This window comes from Rhodnius prolixus, unplaced genomic scaffold (genome assembly GCF_049639745.1).
Source record: "Rhodnius prolixus isolate KJV_2025 unplaced genomic scaffold, Rpr scaffold_16, whole genome shotgun sequence".
Classification (NCBI taxonomy): Eukaryota; Metazoa; Arthropoda; class Insecta; order Hemiptera; family Reduviidae; genus Rhodnius; species Rhodnius prolixus.
Window position 1 is genome coordinate 2,891,873 of NW_027411616.1, and position 20,792 is coordinate 2,912,664.

General features: G+C 35.2%; 2 protein-coding genes across 2 annotated transcripts in view; one reads left to right on the forward strand and one right to left on the reverse strand.

The window, feature by feature from the left end:
- Window positions 1-20,792, reverse strand: part of Galphao (G protein alpha o subunit) — an 88,431-nt gene that overhangs the window by 28,329 nt on the left and 39,310 nt on the right. The gene's annotated exons all lie outside the window — the stretch shown is intronic.
- LOC141457513 (uncharacterized) lies at window positions 2,109-12,986 on the forward strand. The gene is made up of 3 exons (XM_074134611.1): window positions 2,109-2,192; window positions 6,230-6,263; window positions 7,477-12,986. The coding sequence occupies exons 1-3, from the start codon at window positions 2,148-2,150 to the stop codon at window positions 12,858-12,860; spliced, it is 5,463 nt and encodes a 1,820-aa protein (XP_073990712.1). The 5' UTR covers window positions 2,109-2,147; the 3' UTR covers window positions 12,861-12,986.

Here is a 20,792-nt window from a genome sequence, read left to right on the forward strand (position 1 = left end):
TCATCAATTACGGGAGTCATGCCGTACTTCAGTACCAGAGTGGCTTTCTTGCAGAATATTCCATTTGTAACCGCGGGTATGTAACCCCTTAAAAATCGTAATTTGGCAAAGTCGGAGACCGAACAAAAGTTCGGAATGGAATTTTTAATATTGAGGGTAAACTTGTTGTAAAGGGTGCCGTTATAAGAGTTAAGAATGTAGGCCCCAATCAGCTCTAAGCTGAAGCGATTTACACAATGCGCATTGTGCAATCTAATTTGAAACATCGGGGGGAAACTAGTTGGATGAGTAATATCAAAAGAACTAAATATAGGCAGTCTCATCTAAATATAACTTATCAGCATGAATCACGTTTTAACCTGCAACGAACATCAGTATTGATTTACAAGTTGGTTTTTAAAAAAACAACGAATAAGAAAAAACTTCCTCACTTTGGGCTTAGGCTGTCGGTAAATTAGGTTTGCAATAGAAATTCCAACTACCTTGATTTTATACAATTCCTCCATTTTATATCCCTTTACCGTAAAAATTACCTGAGTTTATATTTATATCACTGTTTGCTGCTCCCTCTTGATCTTTTTAACAATAATATGATTGAGTAAAAGAAACTTCAATGTCCAGTAACTACTTATGGGTAAGAAACTATAAAATAAATAAATTTAAATAAAGCCATTATTCCATAATAAAACAAAAAATTACTAAAGAACATTACAAAATATCATTCTTTCATTTTTTTATTTTATTTTTATAGATACCTAATCAAATCAAATTCTGACCAAAATAAATGAATTAAGAATAAAATAACACAAAAATTAAAAAGATTCTGCTTTTCGGAATGAGGCCTTTTTCTGGTCAAAGGCCTCTCCCAATTCTCTTCATATCTGTTTATCTCTAGCCCTGGAACTCCAGTTAGGTCCAGCGAATTTCTGGATCTCGTTTCTCTATCTTAAGAACTGTCTACCTCTATCCAATGGACACCATTGAGTAGCGCTGTTTGTCCAGGTGTTTCTAGCTCGAGATACGTGACCTGGCCATCTCCACTTGTAAAAAGCTAGGCCTGCTCTGAATCTCTGTATTCCATACTTTATCTTTCGTTTATATAATATTATAGCAGCTCTGAAACATGAGAAGATCGATGTGGATGATAGACTTGCCCAGGGAACGAAAAGAGAAGTTTGGTTGAGGGTAACTTCCAAAATTGGACCCACTTTTAAGAATACTATATTGTTTTGAAGCTTGCTGGGCAGAGTGAACTCTGGTGTGAGCGCCCAATCACTTCATTTTACCACCATTAACGAAAATAATTTATCTTGATATGGAAAATTCCTTCTAAGGTAGAAGGCTTCAAGATTGTCACGTTTACTAGCGCTAAATGGTACAGCAGAAGGGGACCTCTTGAATTTCCACCAATATTGCATCAGGCAAGTTTCAAACCAAAATATTATACCTAACTATAGCCTATCCTATATCCTACTCAAGTTAAAATGTAACTCTTTAGTGTCTCTCAAGAGACTTTCAGAAATCTTGTATATAACAGTAAAGTGACGCCTTTAAGTCAAACTATCCATCAGATGTCGTGGACGCAGGCATAATCAAACATGATTTACTATAAATTCCTCTTATTAACATATTAAATAAAATAAAAGGCCTAGACCAAGAATCGAACCCATTACCGCAATACTTCTGAGCTTTGCGGGTTACGTCTCTAATACGACCACCTTCGTATATATCATACATAAGAATGTTAAATAGAAATCGTTAAAAAGATATCCATTTCCGTTCCAATGATTTTTCGAATATGCAATTTTCTGTTTGAGAGTTAAGCTAACTACGTACAGGCAGACGTTTTGTGTTCAGCGAACTTTACGTCTATATCCATAGAAAACATCTGCTTGCAACAGTAAGGGTGGAAGTAAACTGGCAGTGGACACTGTCGTTACTTCAGGGCGAATATTTGGCTAAAAGAATAGAAAGAGGCTATCGGAGCGTAAGTTACAGAATTTAGCAAAAGACAAGGAAGTATGATTAAATACAGATATTGTATAAAATACATGCATTATCGCTACGAGATAGAGTACTATATAGTAGCAAGGAATGCGAGGCACCCAGCAGTTTCTTTACAGAGCCTCCAGCAAACACATACGGAGATGTCCTATGTAATCCTACCCGTCATCTACTTCTCTACTTTACTTGTAAGTAACTACTTAGTGAAGTGAACAGTTTATTTTCATCTTGCATTTTTGATCTTTTATTCGTTGATATCAGTAAAATGTTTTGTATGCAGAATTTTAGTCTTGACAAGTCAAGTGTATGCACCTCCAAAAAGGGAAAAAGTTGGAGTTTTGTGAGGCGATCAATTAATCTGAGTCGATTTTAAAGATTAACTCTTCTCTACAGCGCCAATTCACCATGTACCATTTTAAGAAGTACGCGGTATTAATGCGTTGCAAATTTCGTTGGCGAAATTCCGAGTAAGCGCTTGCGAAGCGAGTGCACCTCTCTCTTCTCTCCTAAACTAGCCGAACCAGATAGCAAAGTGCGACTTTGCTGAATGCACTGTATTGCCACATCTAGTCACTAGTGCAACGTGAAAAAACTGCCGCTTTATCATATTTCTCGACTTGTGATTTAGTGCATTCTGAGGTCAGCAAAATGTCTGTGGTTGAGGTTTTCCTCGGATAAGTTGCAGTTAGCCGTTGAGAGTGTCCAATACGAAAAAGGCCTTCCTGATTTTCGGCTAGACTTTGTGAACTGCGAAAATTTGACAGCAATGCAGCCATTTGTACGTTGTAAAAAAAACGCTTAAGTTTACACTAATTATTCTTCATTTTCACCAACAATCCAAGGTGATTTCCGGTTACGAACTAATAGTAAAAAACTGAAGAGGTCCATATTCTGGTCATACGTCTGTCCATAGGTAAGATTCTTTCTTCTTTAGGGGGACTTCTGTTATAATGCTAACGATAAGATGTAATAGTTTATGCTCAGGTATAATTCTTGAATTTTTCTATTTGGTACTGTTCAGAAGAATTCCATTCATACATGAACTGTCTGCTGATTCCATATCAGATTCTTTGACGATTATACTGATACTTATCAGTTTTTATATAATTAACACAGTTACAATTGTAAACTTTACACGTAGTGTGCTCTTTTTTTCTAAGAGTAACTTCTTGTATCTAATTAGCAGATCATAAATAAATTCAATAAACATACTTTAGAGTATACGGTCGGTACCAGCACTGTTGGTAGAGAAGGGCTCTGGAACACAGGTTGACGGTAAAGTAGGTTCGCTATGAGAATACCTAACAGTAGGTTTTTGTAGGAATCTGTGAAGGGGAAATTGGAAAAAGCCACTACTTCTGCAGCTATCTTGGCTTCTCTCTGCTACAAATTACTTACACTGACTCGCCAACGCACATACCAAAAGAGCCTGCGCGTGGGTCCAGCTCACCTCTCACTATCGTACACATTTCAAAATTTACGACATCCACATTCTATACATAAACACTGGCTCTTTAGGGAGTCACAGTAGGTCTTTTTGGTCGCAGAAGATTTGGTTTATAGCCACTGCCTTCACAGTCTGAAGTATGATCGGCAAACAATGTTTATTACCTACCCGTTTTCCTTTCAGTTCATACGCAGCAAACGCTGCTTCTTAAGTTAACAAAGTGAACAGATTTTTTATTTATTTCGAGATTGATGCCCTAATGAGACCTAGAGAACCCTAACCCTCAACTAGATTAGAGGAAAAATGTTTTTTTCAGTAGTTGGTGCAAAAAATGGATGGTGATGAGAGTTTGAAAAGTATACCAGCTCTACGTAACTATTTAATCATGCCACTCAAATATATCTATATAAATCTCTTTAACAAAAAGTTACATTTTAAAAAGTTAAGTATAAGGGTTGATCAAACGGCAAAAGATTCATAATCAGCAATTACCATCATTTCATTAATTAAAACTGTCCGGTAGGCAGTACGTCAAGAACTGACAAAAAAGCGTAACGTTCAAAAGCACCCAACTTTGACAATTTGTTTCTTTTTTTCCATAAAATATAGGGCATAGAAAGAAACATTCGAAAAAGCTTATGTGTTTTACTCAAATTTTCTAGCAATTTAAGTAATTTTACTGCATTAAGTTTACATTGTTTAGTAGATATCACAGACTCTTATGCTGGCCATATTCATATACAAAATATTTGTTTAGTAAAGAGTAGCACCAATTTTTAAATTCAATGCCAATTCATTCATGAAAATCAATTCACACGTCTATAATTTGAACGACTGCAGTACTTCCCCAATAGTTGTAAGTAATCATCCTGCCAAATTTTATAAAAATCGGGCTAAGATTTGCAAAGTTACTATTAAATAATTGTTTTAGATGGGGCCTTACATAAATGGGGATAACTCTTCTTACATATCATGTAGAGTATCGAGACCCCCAAATGGCGCATCTTCATGAAATTCCGAATCGAATGACCTTTTATTCATGAAAATCGGTTCACGCATGTAGGCGCCACTTTGTTTACAAAAAAAAGTAAGAAGAACAATTTTGAAAATGCCGTTTTTCCACTTTTTTTTAGAAATCACTTTTTCAAGTAATACACTCCACTTCCAAACCACTTTTTTTCTCGAATTCTATTAAATCTAAGTAGAAAAAAAAAACTCTTGTATACGAGGCTTTGCCCTGCATTTTAAAGAAATTTGGTAGTTTTATCATGTATAGAAAAAGAGGGGGAAAAATTAAATTTGGGTTTTTTACACGTTAAGCTTTTTCGTGCAGGTTTTGATGGATAGTTTTAATGTATACACTAAAACTATAACCCATATTTGTCGCAAAGCTCCACCGATTAACTTCCACAAAGATGTTGAACACCATTTTTTGAACCAACTGCTTCAGTATTCAACCTTCAGCTCTTCAAAATTCGATAATCCACCTCGTCTGGACCCAAAGGTATTTTTTCCAGTGAATGTTGGATGCTCTGATGCATCCTTCTCAATCCCAGTAACTCACTCTGACATTTTCTTCGCTTGACTGTCCAATCCCACGTAATCCACATGTATGTGTTTGCATTTTGCAGAACCTAGAACGCACCCAAAATCCCATATTTTTAACCAAGATGCATTTTAACGGTGCTTTCATGTAAATTTCACCCAAATGGCCATTTTTTTGGGACATTTTAAATTCACTTGTCGAAGGAGCTCCATTCTTCCCTAATTGGTGTGAAAACGCCGCAGAGATTGGTAAACTCAATTAGCTGAATGTTATTCCAAACATTCCACCACACATAAAATAGTCATTAGATCAAATGATATGAACTTTTAAGATTTGTGGGTGTAGTTTACCTACACTACCACTATTTGATATTATATGTTATCTGTCTATCTCTGTTGTTGTCTATTCTCTCCAAAACACTAAGTAGTAAATGTCTATTTCTCCCAACAATAACCTTTACAAAGTTACCGAGAGGTTTAACAAAACCAACGCCCACTAAGGTAAAAACGGCTCGTTGGATTGTTTTAAAGTTCTGTTAAGCATACACTGTAGCTGTAGAAATTTTATTTCAGGGATCTGTCTACAATCTCTCAAATTATGTCAAAAATTCACACAGCATTTACAGAATATTCATTCCCTGAGGTCTATCTTGCAACTCTCTAAGAACTATACTGTCTTTATAACCTTAATCATTAGATTGACGTAACCATGTAAAGTTCCTTAGTATCTTGTCTTCTCGCTATCTGTCCCTTCTTCTTCTGTTTAATTAACCATCTTTAAAAGATTGAAATCTAAGATCATATGATTCACGAACAAATTACTCTTCGATATTTCAAAATAGACGTAAATTTTTATTAAAATGAGTTAAGCACTTCAAGCACGTATAGCCCACAAACCGGATTCCGCACTCAGATAATCGTGAACACACTGTACGAGGTGAATCCGGATGTCAGGAGATTTACCTTCTAAATCAGCTACTTGCTGATATTTGAAGGACATCTAATTGTTGTCTCAGTTTGTTTGTAAGACTTAGAAAAAGGCATCTTATATTTGAAGTAGAAAGCTTTACAGCGAAATGCGTACAAAAAAATGTATGAACTAAGTAGAGCCAAATGCACAGGTTGAAAACAATTCAGTATTTTTTGGTTCATCAACCTCTTTCACAGTTTATAACTATAATTGATTAGAACTAGTTTGCACAAATGAATACTAACTATGTATTTTGTCAACAGAGAGCTGGATTGGGTGTGCCAACAAGATTAACAGGTAAATCCTTCTTCAAATTTTTTTTATCTGTTTAATAAGAATTTTACAAGTGTATAACTGGTGCTTTAAGTAAAACATATGTACGTAAAGTATGAGCGATGGCTCAAAGCCATCTGCCAAAATTGGCTTGGACTCGTGAACTGAGGCCATCCAGTTATGACGTCCGTAATAATCCATTATAAGGCGTCAGAAATGCGACTGACTTTTGGATTTGATAGGAGAATTTCAGCGACAGTTGGCTTCGGCGGAAACGTGGGGAATTTTTAAGTTGGTATGGATTGTGATGTTAAACGAGTAAAAGGGATCATTGACTCTTTTGCGTAGGATTCTAGATTGAATTTTAGGATTGAATGCCATAGAGACTTTGCGTTTGGCAGTCCCGTATAGTTCAAAGTCCGCATGTCCATGTTGGAGTTAGTAAGATGTTATTGGAGTAAATAAATTTGGAGTGTTTGCCTAAGTTTCTTTATTATTCCCCATCTGTGATTCAGTTAAGTCCGTGTAAGAGTCGAGTAAGAGGTGCCATGATATTGATCTGGAGTGATTTGGAAGGAAATCCTTTGCTTGAGAGTGCTCAAGAGTTAAATTTTCCTCTAAAGTGATTTCTCCAATAACAGCCTACTAACTCCAACATGGACATGCGGACTTTGAACTATACGGGACTGCCAAACGTAAAGTCTCTATGGCATTCAATCCTAAAATTCAATCTGGACTGTAAGATGTAGGAACACAGGTTCGCCTGATAAGTGCTAACAACCAAGATGAGACTAATATCGGCTTTAAGGACTCCTAAAAAGGATTTTCTGTACAAAGATTCTCCTGGGTGTTGAAAACTCTTCCTGCATAGTACGTATTTTACTTCAATAACTTACTTATTTCTGCAGACGCTTGTCATGTTTAATTCTATCTGAGTTTGAATCAGTTCCCGCAAGAAGTGTTTTTCCAAAAAAAGTGGTTCTTGTAAATTGGTCGGTACAGGTATGATTGTGAGCATGAGCCTGTCGCAGTGAAGGGTTCTGTCGGCACATCAAAAAAAAACAAAATTCCCAGAAAGTTCAAATTGGATAATTTTATAAAGTACCGCTAGCGGACCGACAATAAGCTTTATGAAAGGATCAACGTGTTACTTAAAACCCCTTCTATGTTTTTTTAAAAAACTATTTCTTACATATTTATTTATTTGTTTTATTTTTAGTATTTATTTTTTGTTCAGGAGGTTCGGTAGAGTGTCCAATAGAATCAGGATCATCATATAAATTTCAAACACAAGGAAGCACAGCCATCAAACTGGATAATCCTACAATGGAACTATCAAAATGTCCCAGCCCATCATTTATTTGCGTACCAACAACAGCAACAATCACTTTAAATTGCGGAACAAGAGCAACAACAGACTCTGGTACTGATAGAACATCATTTCAAAACCTTTTACATCAATTGTACAATCTATATTTGAACAGCAGATGTCCGGGAAAAGATGAAGAAAGTAAAGAAATTTCTACTGGAAAAAATGATTGCACTTGTGAGCTCTTCCAACCGGACATTACAACTGGCAGAGAACATTGCGAAATCCCAGCCCCAGAGTGTACCTACGAGGTGAATGAACCAACATTTCTGATGGAACACCCCATAGATTGCTCTGGATCTCTAGATCCAGATGTAACGTTGGAGGATATTTCGCAGGATTCACAAGCGAGCTATGAAGACGAGGGCTACGATAAGGATGAAAGAAATCCACTGGTTTTTGAAATTTGTGATAAAGATTCAGAATCTAAACAGTCTCACAACAGCGGTGAACATGAAGATTACCCAAAAATCAAAGATAATCCAGTTGATAAACACAAGGCAAACACACATAATAATTCAGACGTAACCATGATCAACATTAAAGAAGCGCCCAACACCGACGAACATGAAGATTACCCAGTAGGCAAAGAAAATCCAGTTGATGAGGGAAATCCTGAAAAACCTCCAGTTTCTAAAACGGAAAATCAAATTAATTGTTTAGACGTTACTATGAATAACTCTAAAGAAGGCAATGACACCGATAAACATGAAGAAGGCAAAGAAAATCCAGTTGATGAGGGAAATCCTGAAAAACCTCCAGTTTCTAAAACGGAAAACCAAATTAATTATTTAGACGTAGATATGAATAACTCTAAAGTAGACCATGACACCGATGAACATGAAGAAGGCAAAGAAAATCCAGTTGATGAGGGAAATCCTGAAAAACCTCCAGTTTCTAAAACGGAAAACCAAATTAATTGTTTAGACGTTACTATGAATAACTCTAAAGAAGGCAATGACACCGATAAACATGAAGAAGGCAAAGAAAATCCAGTTGATGAGGGAAATCCTGAAAAACCTCCAGTTTCTAAAACGGAAAACCAAATTAATTATTTAGACGTAGATATGAATAACTCTAAAGTAGACCATGACACCGATGAACATGAAGAAGGCAAAGAAAATCCAGTTGATGAGGGAAATCCTGAAAAACCTCCAGTTTCTAAAACGGAAAACCAAATTAATTGTTTAGACGTAGATATGAATAACTCTAAAGTAGACCATGACACCGATAAACATGAAGAAGGCAATGAAAATCCAGTTGATGAGGGAAATCCTGAAAAACCTCCAGTTTCTAAAACGGAAAACCAAATTAATTGTTTAGACGTAGATATGAATAACTCTAAAGTAGACCATGACACCGATAAACATGAAGAAGGCAATGAAAATCCAGTTGATGAGGGAAATCCTGAAAAACCTCCAGTTTCTAAAACGGAAAACCAAATTAATAGTTTAGACGTTACTATGAATAACTCTAAAGAAGGCAATGACACCGATAAACATGAAGAAGGCAAAGAAAATCCAGTTGATGAGGGAAATCCTGAAAAACCTCCAGTTTCTAAAACGGAAAACCAAATTAATTGTTTAGACGTAGATATGAATAACTCTAAAGTAGACCATGACACCGATAAACATGAAGAAGGCAATGAAAATCCAGTTGATGAGGGAAATCCTGAAAAACCTCCAGTTTCTAAAACGGAAAACCAAATTAATAGTTTAGACGTTACTATGAATAACTCTAAAGAAGGCAATGACACCGATAAACATGAAGAAGGCAAAGAAAATCCAGTTGATGAGGGAAATCCTGAAAAACCTCCAGTTTCTAAAACGGAAAACCAAATTAATAGTTTAGACGTAGATATGAATAACTCTAAAGTAGACCATGACACCGATAAACATGAAGAAGGCAATGAAAATCCAGTTGATGAGGGAAATCCTGAAAAACCTCCAGTTTCTAAAACGGAAAACCAAATTAATAGTTTAGACGTTACTATGAATAACTCTAAAGTAGACCATGACACCGATAAACATGAAGAAGGCAAAGAAAATCCAGTTGATGAGGGAAATCCTGAAAAACCTCCAGTTTCTAAAACGGAAAACCAAATTAATAGTTTAGACGTTACTATGAATAACTCTAAAGAAGGCAATGACACCGATAAACATGAAGAAGGCAAAGAAAATCCAGTTGATGAGGGAAATCCTGAAAAACCTCCAGTTTCTAAAACGGAAAACCAAATTAATAGTTTAGACGTTACTATGAATAACTCTAAAGAAGGCAATGACACCGATGAACATGAAGAAGGCAAAGAAAATCCAGTTGATGAGGGAAATCCTGAAAAACCTCCAGTTTCTAAAACGGAAAACCAAATTAATAGTTTAGACGTTACTATGAATAACTCTAAAGAAGGCAATGACACCGATAAACATGAAGAAGGCAATGAAAATCCAGTTGATGAGGGAAATCCTGAAAAACCTCCAGTTTCTAAAACGGAAAACCAAATTAATAGTTTAGACGTTACTATGAATAACTCTAAAGAAGGCAATGACACCGATGAACATGAAGAAGGCAAAGAAAATCCAGTTGATGAGGGAAATCCTGAAAAACCTGCAGTTTCTAAAACGGAAAACCAAATTAATAGTTTAGACGTTACTATGAATAACTCTAAAGAAGGCAATGACACCGATAAACATGAAGAAGGCAATGAAAATCCAGTTGATGTGGGAAATCCTGAAAAACCTCCAGTTTCTAAAACGGAAAACCAAATTAATAGTTTAGACGTTACTATGAATAACTCTAAAGAAGGCAATGACACCGATGAACATGAAGAAGGCAAACAAAATCCAGTTGATGAGGGAAATCCTGAAAAACCTCCAGTTTCTAAAACGGAAAACCAAATTAATAGTTTAGACGTTACTATGAATAACTCTAAAGAAGGCAATGACACCGATAAACATGAAGAAGGCAATGAAAATCCAGTTGATGAGGGAAATCCTGAAAAACCTCCAGTTTCTAAAACGGAAAACCAAATTAATTGTTTAGACGTTACTATGAATAACTCTAAAGTAGACCATGACACCGATAAACATGAAGAAGGCAAAGAAAATCCAGTTGATGAGGGAAATCCTGAAAAACCTCCAGTTTCTAAAACGGAAAACCAAATTAATAGTTTAGACGTTACTATGAATAACTCTAAAGAAGGCAATGACACCGATAAACATGAAGAAGGCAAAGAAAATCCAGTTGATGAGGGAAATCCTGAAAAACCTCCAGTTTCTAAAACGGAAAACCAAATTAATAGTTTAGACGTTACTATGAATAACTCTAAAGTAGACCATGACACCGATAAACATGAAGAAGGCAAAGAAAATCCAGTTGATGAGGGAAATCCTGAAAAACCTCCAGTTTCTAAAACGGAAAACCAAATTAATAGTTTAGACGTTACTATGAATAACTCTAAAGAAGGCAATGACACCGATAAACATGAAGAAGGCAAAGAAAATCCAGTTGATGAGGGAAATCCTGAAAAACCTCCAGTTTCTAAAACGGAAAACCAAATTAATAGTTTAGACGTTACTATGAATAACTCTAAAGTAGACCATGACACCGATAAACATGAAGAAGGCAAAGAAAATCCAGTTGATGAGGGAAATCCTGAAAAACCTCCAGTTTCTAAAACGGAAAACCAAATTAATAGTTTAGACGTTACTATGAATAACTCTAAAGTAGACCATGACACCGATAAACATGAAGAAGGCAAAGAAAATCCAGTTGATGAGGGAAATCCTGAAAAACCTCCAGTTTCTAAAACGGAAAACCAAATTAATAGTTTAGACGTTACTATGAATAACTCTAAAGAAGGCAATGACACCGATAAACATGAAGAAGGCAAAGAAAATCCAGTTGATGAGGGAAATCCTGAAAAACCTCCAGTTTCTAAAACGGAAAACCAAATTAATAGTTTAGACGTTACTATGAATAACTCTAAAGTAGACCATGACACCGATAAACATGAAGAAGGCAAAGAAAATCCAGTTGATGAGGGAAATCCTGAAAAACCTCCAGTTTCTAAAACGGAAAACCAAATTAATAGTTTAGACGTTACTATGAATAACTCTAAAGAAGGCAATGACACCGATAAACATGAAGAAGGCAAAGAAAATCCAGTTGATGAGGGAAATCCTGAAAAACCTCCAGTTTCTAAAACGGAAAACCAAATTAATAGTTTAGACGTTACTATGAATAACTCTAAAGAAGGCAATGACACCGATAAACATGAAGAAGGCAAAGAAAATCCAGTTGATGAGGGAAATCCTGAAAAACCTCCAGTTTCTAAAACGGAAAACCAAATTAATTGTTTAGACGTTACTATGAATAACTCTAAAGAAGGCAATGACACCGATAAACATGAAGAAGGCAAAGAAAATCCAGTTGATGAGGGAAATCCTGAAAAACCTCCAGTTTCTAAAACGGAAAACCAAATTAATTATTTAGACGTAGATATGAATAACTCTAAAGAAGGCAATGACACCGATAAACATGAAGAAGGCAAAGAAAATCCAGTTGATGAGGGAAATCCTGAAAAACCTCCAGTTTCTAAAACGGAAAACCAAATTAATTATTTAGACGTAGATATGAATAACTCTAAAGTAGACCATGACACCGATAAACATGAAGAAGGCAAAGAAAATCCAGTTGATGAGGGAAATCCTGAAAAACCTCCAGTTTCTAAAACGGAAAACCAAATTAATTATTTAGACGTAGATATGAATAACTCTAAAGTAGACCATGACACCGATAAACATGAAGAAGGCAAAGAAAATCCAGTTGATGAGGGAAATCCTGAAAAACCTCCAGTTTCTAAAACGGAAAACCAAATTAATAGTTTAGACGTTACTATGAATAACTCTAAAGTAGACCATGACACCGATAAACATGAAGAAGGCAAAGAAAATCCAGTTGATGAGAGACATCCTGAAAAACCTCCAGTTCCTGAAAAGACGCCGCAAGATATTTTAGACGATTGCCACAAAACTCAGGGAGCTGAGAATGTCGAGGAAGCCGAATTGGTAGTACTAAACCGTTCCAGTGATGAGTCTTTAAATCCTATATTAGAGGACCCTCCACATAAACATTTATACGGTCTAAAATGTGGTGGTGAAGTGTACAAACTTGAAGAGCTGAAACCACTATGCGCACTTCTAACATTAATTAAAAAGCACTGGGGAGATATAGATATGAGAGCTCGTACCTAGCCCTGAATAAACACAGTTACAATGTAATCGTATCCACCAAATCTTTAACTGCAGTTCTTTTGTTAACACAGTTTAAGTTAGGTTAGCCTCAAAAAAAATAAAAATAAATATTATAAATAGTAAATGTTTGTCAGGTTCCTTTATCTGAAGTCATTCCCTTAAAAATGTGTCCGTGATTTACTGTAGTCTAAAGGACCAATTGCAGTGAATCACATCTTGATGCTTCCAAACAGTATTTTATTTTTAGAGGCTGTAAGCATACTAGGAAATAACATTTTTGCTATTCTTTGCGCATGTAAATTACTTTGCTAATAAAATGAAATTCTGACAACTCCTTCGGCTCCAAACTATGGAGTTACTTGAATGATGCCCTAAATGCGCTCCTTCTTCTTGTGTTGAGTGATTATTCCCCACTATTTTGCTGGTTCCATTATCTTCCTATGGTGAAAAGGATCTTGAACTTTTATTTTATAATTAATTTTTTAAAGATCGTGTAACCTTTGTGTCTACTTTGCTTTGGAACCGAGTCTCTGACCTGTTTTTCTCCGACGTGACAGCAGTGGATTCCAAATCATACTAATTCTTTTGCCCAAAGTAACAAGAACTGTTTTGCCCATTAACTCTACCCATACCCACAAACAATTCTCAACCTACTCACGTAAACACTCAAACAAAAAAAAATGCATCTATAGTGTTACATGTTCTTTACTGTTTTAAAGTTAAGGGCAAAAAATAATGCCCGCACAAAATTAAAAACAAAAACTTTTCATTTTGACACACCAACCCAGTAATTAAAGCGTACGTTTTGCTCGCTTTGGAATTGAGGGACGAATAGACACTAAACAGTGCAATGCATTAAAATTTCAAAATGTTCAAAGCGCGTTTAATCTCCGACAACTACCGAAGGTAGCCGAAAGGCTAGTTTTCAGCACTCAATCTTATCATGAGTGGGCATCTACGTAATTGAAGGTGGTTGTAAAAACGCCAGCCTGGTACAATTCTTAACATTCAGGTTTAGATTATTCGTAAAAAAAAATAGGTCAAAAATGATTTTTTTGTTATTTATATGGAAGCAATATGTGTACTTGTATGTTGAAATAAGCAGTTACAAAAAGACAAAATTTTTCTTGTTTTAATGTTTTGGTAAAGGGTAGGTACGCCAAAATTGAAGACAATGTTGTCTCTGTGCACGACTAAGAACTTTTTATCTCACTGGTTTCGGAGATTTAACCTCAATTGATTTTTACATATTTTGTTTACATTACATAGAAACAATAAAAATAAAAAGTATTTTTCGCATTTAAAGAGGCCTCAAAAGATCTATTTGAAATAAACTCGAGTCATGCCTGAACGCAGATCTCTTGAGAAAGCTAATGATCGATTTGACTCTATTCCAGTATTCCCTCTAGAGAGTAGTAACAGAATGTTAATGGAGTTAATAAACAAGGGTTATGAGAAATGGGCGATAGATCATTTTGTCCACTCCTTCATAGAGAGCACTGTACAAATTAGTCGCTTCAGTCTTACAGATGCTCTTTTAAAATCCATATTGCAACAATAAATTAAATGTTTTGTGCACTTTTATCATTAACAATTGCAACAGGCTAGTAAAATTTTAAAACGGAATTCATTAAGCACCAATCAGAAGATAAAACAATCAACCAATGCTTTATTTATGTTATCAAATACTCCGGGCGATTTGAGGACCCCACCAAACACTTTCAAACCTATATTTACGAGTATTTAAAAAATGTCGGTACCGAAGTTTTAGCATTTTTTTAAATAACTAAATGTATATATGGTTATTAACTTGTCTGGCCTTAATTATAAAGGGCGGATATTCGGCAACAACAAGAAAAGACTTTATTAAAAAACATTTAATTGGTGCTCTACGTTTCGGATACCATATGAGCTTTTCCATCACGAGCTTTTTGGGAGTAGGAGAGTTGTGAGTACAACGTTTCCTTTTATGAGTAGCGAACGCAAACGACTCTGTAAATAGTAAAAAGCTCCTAATCAACTGCACCATAATTTCCGCACCAATAATTTTTTCTTATTAATTAATACTTCTGGAAATTGCTGCAAATCCTTAGTTTATTGTTTGACAAATCCAGGAGGGGTTTCAAGTTTGAATACATTTAGCTAGATCCGTGGTAGCATGCAAGTTTACTGCGTTGCTGGCCACTTTCAGACTTCCAGAGACAATCAATCAGTTTGGTGCAGAGAATTGCGAGAACTCAACAACAGCCAAAAGTGACGCCACCAACATTATTAAAATAATAAATTACTCAGTACAAGCTAACGTTGTCAAATCCAACATAATCGTCACTTTTACGCTCATCGGAAACAAGACATAGAAACTGCGTAACCTTTCCAATAAACTTGGCGTAAAGACCGCTTTTAGGGCCAACATCAAACTGGGAAAATGCACCTACCGAAACTAACAGCCCTTAAGGCAACAACAGCGGTATTTACAAACTAGTTTGTCCAGCCTGCGGTAGAAGCTATATTGACCTGAGTGGGAGAAAAGTCAAAGAAAGATGCCAAGAACATATTCGCTCTACTTATTCAACTAACGCAAACCACCTTATCAAACAAGTTACCAACCGGACAGTTTCAACAACACAGTGGCGTTGGTACATTCAGGATGGAAGTGAAGACCTACGGACTTCTTAGAAAGAGCAGAAATGAACAGAAACCCACCAAAACATGGAAGACCAAAAATATAAAAAGTTGCATTCTCAGAGGACTGAAACATCTCTGATGTGAGAGAATGTGAAGAAAAGTGCAGCTGTAATACTTAAATGAGTTACAACAGAAAATTTGTAGAAATAATTATACAATTAAAAGTATATCGGGAATGGAGAATACGGAAGTATCTAAGATTTAATTCTCTTCAGAATTAACTGAAGATTAACTCGGTTTGGTTGTTATTTCCTTTGCCAAAAGCTAGAAAGAATACAAGCACAGTTGTTTAATTCTATGTAATGTGTATATCGTTATACTTAATAAATTATTTAAATGATCTATTTCATTTCAAAAATTACGGTCTAAGAAAACGTTTTGTTAAATTTTAAATTAATGTCGGTTAAGAATAAAGGTGAGTCAAAACGCTGAATTCCCTGACCTTGTACAGAACCATGCTTGCATTGTTCGTGAGATATGTGAGGACCAGCCTTTCTAAGGAGAGAGATGTAGAAGTTACAGTGGAGGGAGCTATGCAGCATATTTAAAAGTAGATGGGTTCATGCTGCTAGTAATGGTGCAGTGAATATTACTCTACGTGCTAAGAGCGAGTTCAGCTGCAAAACTATGTGTTAGAAAAGTCACTTCCTATACGTAACTAATTTGACCTAAATTATTACTTGAATGTTACCATTTTTAAAATATGCTCTTTTAAATTATTTCACCTATCTCCAATGAAATGAGCACAGACCTCACGAAACCCGTTTGGAGAAGGTACCATTAATTCAGTAATTAATAATATTAAATTACTAATTATTAATATTTTAAATAACAAACTCTGCTAAAACATTACATTGCACTATATATGTATATTATATATCAATGGATTAGAATAATTATTTTCGCTTCGAATTCGGTCTGTTAGATGTAGAAGTTTCCAAAATAATAGTAACATTTAACGAATGGACGAAAATCGACTGCTGATTGTATGTTTAATATTTGTAAAATCACCAAGTCCGAGTAACTGGTGGAGAAATTTAACAAGTCGCTTAATCTAATTGGAAAGATGTTCTAACTTTACAAAGTTTTAAATTATTAACTCTCACCGATATTAATGTGGTCCGTCATTCAATCCAGGATACCGGCATAATTAGGAGTCTTACCTTGGCAGCGCAAGATTAAGAGCTCCGTTTTCAAAGAACCATTACCGAGTTTAAACGAAATTTACATATGGTAGAATTTTGGGAGTAGTAGTCAGAGAGGGTGGCATGAATACACCACATGTTTGTTATTTGGGTGGAAATTGTTTCAATTTGCAATAAATACCAAATTTATTTACATCAAATACATATTTTACCTTATTTAAATAAATTCTTTTCGGAAATTTGGAACCGGCTAACCTGATTTGAGCTTGTTGAAATGAACATTAAATCTGGTAACATAATACATTCCTCTCCTAGGCCAAATGTACTTATATTTCTACAAAAATAATTTTAGTAGCGGACTTAGCCCATCTAGACTTAAACAGTGATTTGCCATAGTTTCTGCTAAATGATTAATATTACTCTTAATTATTGTTCAATTTTGATTCCCCCGTATTAGTTTTACCTAATTGGATAAGTAATTCTCTCATTTCATATGCCCATTTCTAAGGGATAGTTCATTGATTAGTAATAATAATTATCGTATAAAAATTATAGATATAGATAGAGACTGTGCCTAGCTAATTCCGGCACTTTCACAATTACTCTCTCAAAAAATTGAGCATTGGGTATAATAACAATATGTTTACTTAGAATATAACAAAAACAAATTGCTTGAGAGACAATGATCTTTAGAGCGACAGAGCCGCTGTTTCACCAGCAATAAATTCTATTATGCAAACAAACAAAAATTTTAAGTACAAACTGAAAACTAACAAGTTGAATTCTCTAACTAGGAAGTCTGCATAGAATATAGCCGATCTAGCGTATAACATGAAGCTCAACAACCAAGTGTGAACGCAATAACAGTTTACTCATGCAGTAGTAAGTGGTAACATTAGAAGTAGAAATACGTGATTAAAATATTAATCAATAATAGTATATTGCAATGCGTCACAGTGAATGGAAAGCGCTACTGCAAACTGCCTGATTGGGCACGTTTAGTGGACAATCTAAAGTTGATACTAGCATTATAGCCAGGAAAGAGTGTGGGCAATTCCTCATCATAATGAAGAGCGCGTGTCTTCCAGTGTTGGCTCCGTCCACATCAGCTTTACATTCGGACTGAACGATGCATGTGTAAGTGAGATGAGAGAATGTGCATACGTTGTGAGCTGTCAGTCTGAATTTGTCTCAGTTGCATCTGAATTCAAAAACAAAAAGACAGAAATTGATGATGCACTCAACTCCAAACATCCCAACCACAACTTTCCCTAAACTTACAACTTTTTTGGTACTAGTTTTGTTGCTTTTCATATTGTAAATAACAATTATTATAATTAGTGATTCAAGAGGTGAAAACCTTTCTGGGTTCTGCAGAGCTTCATCAACATACGCAACTCAAAAAAAGCCTACAATAAAGATCCATTATGTAGGACCAAATATTTACAGCTGTCCGCCCGCTTATCGGTTTCATCACTAGAAATAGAATCGATCAGCGTTCAATGTTTTGAGCAAGTTTGTAACACCACAGGATCCAACATAGGTTACATGCAACAGGCACTAAATAGGGAACAGACTTCGGGGTTAATATTCATTACACTTCATAACAGCTCGAGGCTTAATAAGCCATCAGGGTCATTGCGACCCAACCTCACTACAGTTTATTGTTCACATCTAAAATATGCAAACTATCTCCTCTGCCTCTTCGCCACGTATTCATAGATTTTCCTGTTTTGTGTTACGGCGAAACTAGAACGTTTTGTGGTAATGGTTAGTAGAAGTTTCAGTGTGTGAGGCAGTATAATTCAGGGACGTAAAACAGGTTAATCAGAACTTTATTGTATTTCGGTTTTTGGATTTTCCAGAAAATTAGGACTTTGATCTTAGTTGGTGATGATAGTGTTACCAATCATACTTTTTGCAATTCACATAATCCGCAAGAACAATTTGTGAGGTTTACATAATCTAGTTAGTCTGGCTAAGATGTTCTGAATAATTTAGTCAAACTTTGTAGACCAGAATTGTAATGATTGCTAGAAACAAGATTTTCTTTTTACATTCTACTCTAATCAGTTGCGCCCATGGTATTAGTACTTTACTCACTTAAATAATAGTTTTTGTCTTATGGAAAAAGTTGTCACTAATTTACAGTCGGCGCTATTACCATCAACAGTTAACAATATAGATCAGGAAGGACGGCCGACCCAACCTTTCGTCTCATCGCAGTATAATTGCATTTCGTCATTCGCATATGTTGCTTTGGGTTTAAAAGTTTTAAATTAAAAATAATCGTATAGTAGGCCTGTTGTTTTTTTTTTTCATTATAAGTTAAGCAGTAAGACTCACAAACATTCCTTTAAAGCTTCCTGACTTGTGAGGGGCAGGCCATTTCGACCATTTCATATTGGGCCCGCATCCTGGGCTTTCCGTCCTATGAGCTCCATGGGTCCGGGCAAAGCATATATTTTAGAAATTCAATAGCTGATTACTGGCCTTTTTTCCTTAATTTTATCAAGTCTTTTCAAATAAAATAAGGACGTGATGCATAAATTTGATCATTTTTTCCATGCTGAATGAGAAGAAATACTTTCATATTCTTGAACAAATGTACACACACATATATATATACAAATATACATATACAATATATATAATAAACCTATTAAATACACCTACAAAAAGTCAAATGTGGTATTTACTTGTTCTTCTGTAAATTCAATTGTTACTTTATTTTTTAGAAGTTTTTATAGTAAATATAATTTTTTTGGGGAAAACAGGCCCTGTTTTCGCTGTCTACGCTACCAAATTGTAATTTTGCTAATTTAGCAAATCTGTAAAGATGAATTTGATTACTTGATTAAAGAATATGCGAAGAGAACACTTTCACCATGTTCGCTGCTAAAGAGGACCACCTAAGTATAGCGAAGTATTTTTTCGTATTTTCCTTAGTTCCTTTTACAGATTTTTTAAAAAATAGTTAATTACAATGTTTTCCTCTGGTATCTTTGAGCGTATTGCTGCTTTCGCCGAGATTATTTTTTTAAATAAACGTAAAAAAAAAACATTTAAAAACGAAGTATTTTGATGTTTCAAGGGATTTCTGGGGATAGACGAGGTAGACAAACCGATAGATTGCCCAACCAAATGAAGCAATCAAATTAAACGGTAATGAAATTGATGATTTTGGGAATATTGAGGTGCGGTCAATCAATAAATTCAAACACAAACTTTGTTGCATCTCACCAACGTTTCGGTAAATCTATTACCATCTTCAGGGTACTGTAAAATTTGTGGATAACTGTTGATAGTTGATAGACAACAGTTATGATGATGTAGCTTAACGTTAAACTCCACAAATTTTACACTACACAAAATACTGAAAATCTGTTCATAGATTGGCAATTCTGGTAAGCCGATTTTCTACTATAGTTTGGAAATTAAGTTCCACATTAAATTCTTCTTCTTATTATATTACAGGTGGCATTTAACATAGCATAGAATGAGGAAGCCTGTCCACTCTCTCAGAAGTGCCCTTAATTTAATTTACTTGTTGAAAGTCATAAAAGCTTCCCTGGCCACTTAGTTGCACTTTACTTCTACTTTAATTATTAAATCCAAGTAAACTACACGTAATTATTTAAAATAAGTGCAATAAAGAAAAATTTTAAAGAAAAAGGATTCGCAAGGGCGTTTAATTAACAAAATGACCTAATATACCTTCACTAGGGGAGTCTACATTTAGGAGTTGATCTGTGAACACGTATAAAAGTTGCTCTGTATAAATCGGGTTTTTACTACAGTTTTTGACGGAATTCAGTCGTAAATTTTTGCATATAAGTGAAATAGTAGTTTGATGTTTGAACTGCGTTGTCATTTCGAATTTTTATCGGACAGTTAATTAGTATTCAAGTAAAATATAATTAAAATTGTGTTACACTTGACAAAAACAATTTATTTGTGAGTTCAAAGCTCAACTTATTGTTGCAGTTAGTGGTGCTGTGCGTATGTAGGTGTGCTCTAGTGGGGAATCATCTCAAGGTCACTGCAGGTGGTTTTTATCATCATTACCTATCTGTCAGCCAGTAGAGTCCAGTTGTAAATC

Coding starts and splice junctions, on each gene's coding strand:
- LOC141457513 (XM_074134611.1), top strand. CDS start 2,148: ATGTCCTATGTAATCCTACCCGTCATCTACTTCTCTACTTTACTT. Junction 2,193..6,229: donor TCTACTTCTCTACTTTACTT/GTAAGTAACTAC, acceptor TTTTGTCAACAG/AGAGCTGGATTGGGTGTGCC. Junction 6,264..7,476: donor TGTGCCAACAAGATTAACAG/GTAAATCCTTCT, acceptor TTTTTTGTTCAG/GAGGTTCGGTAGAGTGTCCA.